This window comes from Jaculus jaculus, chromosome 11 (genome assembly GCF_020740685.1).
Source record: "Jaculus jaculus isolate mJacJac1 chromosome 11, mJacJac1.mat.Y.cur, whole genome shotgun sequence".
Lineage (NCBI taxonomy): Eukaryota > Metazoa > Chordata > Mammalia > Rodentia > Dipodidae > Jaculus > Jaculus jaculus.
The window spans coordinates 103232286-103238285 of NC_059112.1; the positions used below are offsets into that span (position 1 = coordinate 103232286).

Sequence of the window (6000 nt, forward strand, 5' to 3'; positions counted from 1 at the left end):
CCAGGAGTCTGGTAGGGACTGTCTTCTGGATGGTAAACTGCTGACCACTTCCTGTTTCTTCGCAATGGTGGAAAGCGAGGTAACTCTCCAGTCCCTTCTAAGGGCATTAGTCCCCATCATGAGCGGTTCTACCTCATGAGCTAATCATCTTCTCAGTGCCCCACCTCCAGCCAGTACATTGGCATGAGGGCTTCGGCAGACATACATACACTTTGAAGAGCATAAACAGGCTGTGGGCAGACATGAGCTAAAGTGCTCTGTTATCTGGAGTTGAAATTTACTTGGGCATCCTGTAGTCTCACTGGTCACTCTTCTGATGCCAGCTGGGATAGTGTGAATGTATGGCCCCAGAGACTCGGGTGTTGACAGTTCCCACCCCTGGCTGGCGGACTCTTGCTGCTCTCTCTCTCTCTCTCTCTCTCTGCTTGGATTTATGAATGTGCAAGCTTGAAATAAATCCTTTCCTCCCATAAAACTCTATTTGGTTGGATGTTCGTCCCAGCAACATTGGAACTGTCTTCTTCTTTTTTTTTAATATTTTTTGTTTATTTATTTGAGAACAGGAGAAAGACGGAGAGAGAGAGAGAGGATGGGCATGCCAGGGCTTCTTGCCACTGCAAACAAACTCCAGACACATGCACCACCTGTGCATCTGGCTTACATGAGCACTAGAGAATTAAATCTGGGTCCTTCGGCTTCGCAGGCAAGTGCCTTAACCACTAAGCCATCTCTCCAGCCCTCTTTTTATTTTATTTTATTTTATTTTATTTTATTTTATTTTATTTTATTTTATTTTATTTTTGAGGTAAGGTCTCGCTCTAAGCCCAGGCTGACCTGGAATTCACTATATAGTCTCAGGCTGGCTTCAAACTCACAGCGATCCTCCCACCTCTGCCTCCTGAGTGCTGGGATTAAAGGCGTGTGCCATCATGCCTGGATGGGAATGTCTTCTACCTCAGCAATCCCTCATTCTCAGCCCTTCTATGTGGCTTTCTCTAGACACCATGGTTTGGGTGATGGGACTTTCCAAGCAGCTTTTTTGTAGTGGTTTCTTTGCCTTATTCTCTCTCATCATTGGACTCGCAGAGTAGGACAGCAAAGGACATTTACTGATTATAGTCTAGTTTCAAGATGGTGGCACAAAAAGCCAGTCTGCCCCACCCCCTTCTTATAGCAAACAGAAATCAACCAGTCTTGTGTGAAATTACTAGTGGAGCTGGTGCACGGAGTTTTAAACTTTTTATTGGATCTCTGGATATATGAAAGTAAGCTCTTTGTGGTGATGAATAACTTTAGAACACTCTTCTGGAAGTAGGGTCATCATGGAGCCCATGATTTGTAGGTTTGTCAGGAACAGACATCTTTGACGTCCTTGAGTCCTTCCAGGACTGGAGTGGGTGTCAGCACAGCTGACTCACAGACAGCCTTCTCACCATGGAAACCAGATCTGTTGGGTGACGAAAGTGGAGAACAGTGTTTCTATTGGTGCAGCCACTTCCGCTTAGCACCCTTGGCTCAATCCCGGGTGAGTTCAGGATCAGCCAAGCATGCGGTTGGGTTCCTTCTGGTAATGGACCAGCCTGGTGTGCTTATTCCTTATTAGTGCTTTTAGCTTTTGTTTGTTGTTTTTTTATTATGGGAAAATTTAAACACGTAAGTTTAGAGAGATGCATAAAAGACCTGCACGTAGCCAATACAAATGTCACCATTGCCAATCTTAGCTTGTGACTCATCTTTTCCTGGTGTGTGCTTGTGTGTGTGTGTGTGTGTGTGTGTGTGTGTGTGTGTGTGTTAGTGGGAAACAAATCCAAGGCCTTGTGCATGCTAGACAAGCACTGAGCTACATCTCCAGCCCTTTCATTTGCTTTTCTTTTGTTAATATTTTATTATTTATTTATTTATTTAAGAGAGTGAGGGAGAGAGAGAATGGGTACACAAGTGCCTCCAGCTCTAGCCGTTGAAAATAAACTCCAAATGTATGCCATCTTGTGCATCTGGATTACATGGGTCCTGGGGAATCGAACCTTGGTCCTTTGGCTTTGCAGGCAAGTGCCTTACGCTAAGCCATCTCTCCAAGCCCTCATTTGCTTTCCTACTGAAGTATGACAGTATGATAGTAAAGCACTCAGTTCAATGAGTTTTAAAGCTCTTTGTTCCAACTTCACACCTGTGAAACCACCGCCCATATCAAGACTTAGAACAATGCAATGCTAGCAGGCCCCTCCTGCCCTGGCAGGATCTGTACCTCCACCAGGTAGAAACCATAAATAATTTCTTTTTTTTTAAATTTATTGTTTTTTCAAATTTTTATTAACAGCTTCCATGATTATAAAAAAATATCCCATGGTAATACCTTCCCCCCCCCCCACTTTCCTCTTTGAAACTCCATTCTCCATTATATCCCCATAAATAATTTCTTCAATATTTATTTATTTGAGAGAGAGAGAGGCAGATAAAGAGAGAATGGGCACACCAGGGCCTCTAACCACTGCAAACAAATTCCAGACCCATGCACCATCTTGCTTATGTGGGTACTGGGGAATCAAACCTAGGTCCTTTGGCTAGGTCCTTAGCACCTTAACAGCTAAGCCATCTCTCCAACCTGGGAAAATCACTTCTATGAGCACAGCAAATTTTAGAACACTTCTCCTCTTCCTCTTCCTTCCCTCTCCCTCTATATCCTCCCTTTTTCCTTCCTTTTCCTTCCCTTTTCCTTTCTCCCCTTCCCCCTTCCCTGTCCTATAGCAGGAACAATAAAGTATCATATTAGAGAATCATTTCTGTAAACACAGGGAACGTTTTAGAAAACTCTCTCTCCCTTTCCTTTTTTCCCCTCCTTCTCTCCCTCCTCCTTCCCTTTTCCTTCCTTCCTTCCCTCCCTTCCCCCACTGAACAATGACTGCTTACTCCACTGAAATCTGGAGATTTGGAAACAAAACCAGCCTTGGTACTTCCTGGCCCCAGTGTCCAGTGTCATGGTGACCAGGATGCCTGAAGCTGCTTCCCACTCTTCCCAAGACCACCCTAGACACAGCTGGGTCCCTGCCCCGCCGGAGTCTGGAGCTGGGGAAGGAGTCATTTAAACACTGGACTAGAGGCCGCCTGAGGTGATCTCAGCATCAGCTGGAGAGTCCTGGCAGGCGGTGACAGGCTCATGGTCCCCACAGACGCTGCAGGAGATCTTCCAGGCCGAGAACGCCATCATGTTGTTGGAGAGAGCCATCATGGCCAAGGAGTGCCCGCTGAAGGTGGCCCAGACGAGGCTGGAATGCCGAACACGGCGCCCCAACATGGAGCTGTGCAGGGACAACCCTCAGTTCAAGTGAGTGGAACGGGGCTCCTGGGGTGCACAAGAAGAGATGGGGGTGGGTCCCAGAAGCTCCCAAGAGCCCTGAGCCTGAGAACCAGACCCTGCAGGAATCGGTCCTACAGCCTAGCTGGGGGTGGGATAGGGGCTGAGGCTGACCCTGGGCACCTGACTTCTCTCTGCTCAGGGACGACCTCCGACGACCTCCTCCTGCCCTTGAAAAGCCAAGGGTACGCTAGTCACCAGGACAGGCATAAGGCTGTGACTCCTCGTTGCTTCACCTCCTTTCTCTCCCTCAGAAAAGATGCTAGCTGGTGGCCCCCTCACGACCCACCTGCCTCCTTGTAAAGCTCTCAACTATGAGCTCTACAAGAGCCCAGTCCTTCCTGGCTGGGTCCTGTCTATCCTGACTCCCCTGACAACAGGATAGGAAGTGCAGAGAGTGGGATGCTCACTGGACTTTGTGGGGGGTGAGGTAGGGGTTCCCCACCTCTCTGGCTTCTGGTGGCCTTGCCTTGCCTTGCCATCACTGTGGCTTAGCTTCCATTGTTTTTTCTAGTACTAGGGACCGAACTCAGAGCCTCACACGTGCTAAGCAAGTGCTCTCCCACTGAGTTATAGCCCCAGCCCCCATTTTATTTTTCACTATGTAAATCCTTAGACTTACTACCTGCAGCCCAAGCAGGCCTTGAACTTGCAGTCTTCCTGCCTCTCTACCTTCCAGCTGAGGCGACAGGTCCGGGCCACCAGCCTCAGCTTTCCGCCTCTATCTCCACATGGAGTTAATTCTCCTGTGCGTCCATCTCAAACGTCCTTCTCCATTGCATTTAGGGCTCACCCCAAAGGCAGATTGGCCTCAGCTTAAGATTCTTAACTGAATGACATCTGCAAAGACCCAGTTTCGGGGGGGGGAGGGATGCTGAGGAGATGGCTTAGTGGGGCTCACTGTTTAGCCCAGGCTAGCCTGAACTTACTACGTAGACTAAGCTGGTCTTGAACTCCTGGCGACCCGCCTGCCTCAGCTTCCTGCATGCTGGGGTTGCAGGCGCGCGTCGCCATGCCCAGCTTTGCGCACACCCTCTGCGGTGAGCACCTGCCTTCGGTTCTGAGTAGTGAGGAACTGCCTGACCTTGTGGCAAAGTCCAGAGTGCTCTGTCCAGTGCACCACCTCGTCCGTTTCGTCCTTCATGTCCATCAGCCTTGGCGACCTCCCTCGTCCACCTGTCCTGCGGGTCATCCCCTCCAGGCCCGGAAGACCCGCTCACCGCAGAGCCCCGCTCCAGGCTCCTCCCCGCACCCGGGGCCCCGCACGGAGGGTAGGGGGGGTCGTGTCTGTGTGAAATAAGGTGGCTAATGGGGGCTTTCCCCCTGCCAGGCTCGTGAACGAGGTGCTCACCATCGACGACACCCTGCGCACCCTCCGGCTAAGGCTGAGGGCGACGCAGGACACCCTGCAGCTGCTGGTGATGACCAAGTCCCGGCTGGAGCACGAGCTGGCCATCAAGGCCAACACCCTCTGCATCGACAAGGACAAGTGCATGCGCATGCGCACCACCTTCCCCAGCACGCCGCGCCTGGTCGGCTACAGCTGCCTGGGCTCCACCTCCATCCCCAGCGTCAGCGCCGGGCCCTGCGCAGGCTCCGCCCCCAGCGTCTGCCCCGCCCCCTGCGTAGGCTCCACCCCCTGCGCGTACCCCGCCCCCTGCGCAGGCTCCACCCCCTGCGCAGGCCCCGCCCCCTGCGGCCGGCCCAACCCCTGCTGCGTGTGCCCGGACCCCTGCACCTGCAGCTGCCCCACGCCGGTTTGTTAAGAGGCGCCGCACCGCGAAAGGCTGGAAAAGAAAATAATCATTTTCTCCTTTGCTCGCGTCCCGAAAGGGTGAACATGTAGAGCCGAAGTACATTTGCCCAGAGATCCCTGCGCTCGTTTCTTGGGGGAAGAGGGCTTCGCTGGGAGGCCCTGGGAGAAGACAGACTGGTTCCTTGGATGGGGCCTGAAATCTGGGGGCTTGGAGGTGGCCCCAGAAACAGAAAAGCCTTCTTTCCTTCCTTCCTGTCTTCCTCCCTCCTTTTCTTCCTTCCTCTCTCCCTCTCTCTTCTTTCTTCTTCCCTCCCTCCTTTCCTTCCTTCCTTTCTCTCTCTCTCCCTCCTTTCTTCTTCTCTCCCTCTCTCCTTTCCTTCGTTTCTCCCTTTCTCCTTACCTTCCTTCCTTCCTCCCTTTCTCCTTCCTTTCCTCCCTCCCTCTCATTCTTCCTTCTTTTCCTTCCACCCTCCCTCTTCTTCCTTCTCTCCTTAATTCCTTCCTCCCTCGTGTCCCTCCTTCCCTCTCTCCCTCCTCCCTACTCCTCTGTCTTTCCCTTCCTTCCCTCCTCCCTCCCCCCCCCCACTTAGGTGTACCAGGAGTCTGGGACGCAGACTCCTGAGCACGGCTGTGTCTCTAGGCTGCTGCGTGGCCTTGAACAAGCTCCTAGCCTGGGTGTCTATGAAATGATGTGGGAGGGAGAAGTGAGTGCTCACACTGTGGGGCAGTCAAAGACTGGAGCCACAAGTCCTGGGTTTGAATGCCAGCTTTGGGAGATGGGATGTTCTTAGGTATCGTTATGGAAGGGCAAAACCATATGGAAGGGCAAAACCAATTCTTTGGGCCAGGGAGAGTTGAACTAAACTGTACAGAAGTGGCATTGCCTCAAGAA

The 6000-nt window shown here is 51.6% G+C and overlaps 1 protein-coding gene across 1 annotated transcript in view; it reads left to right on the forward strand.

Annotated features, from left to right (window-relative positions):
* The window catches only part of Tekt5 (tektin 5), a 46325-nt gene extending 41207 nt beyond the window's left edge, over positions 1-5118 (forward strand). Inside the window, exons 6-7 of the mRNA XM_004652258.2 lie at positions 3168-3322; positions 4683-5118. Coding sequence (XP_004652315.2) covers positions 3168-3322; positions 4683-5118 — 591 coding nt within the window. The remainder of the gene's footprint in view (positions 1-3167; positions 3323-4682) is intronic.
* Positions 5119-6000: the final 882 nt, after the last annotated feature.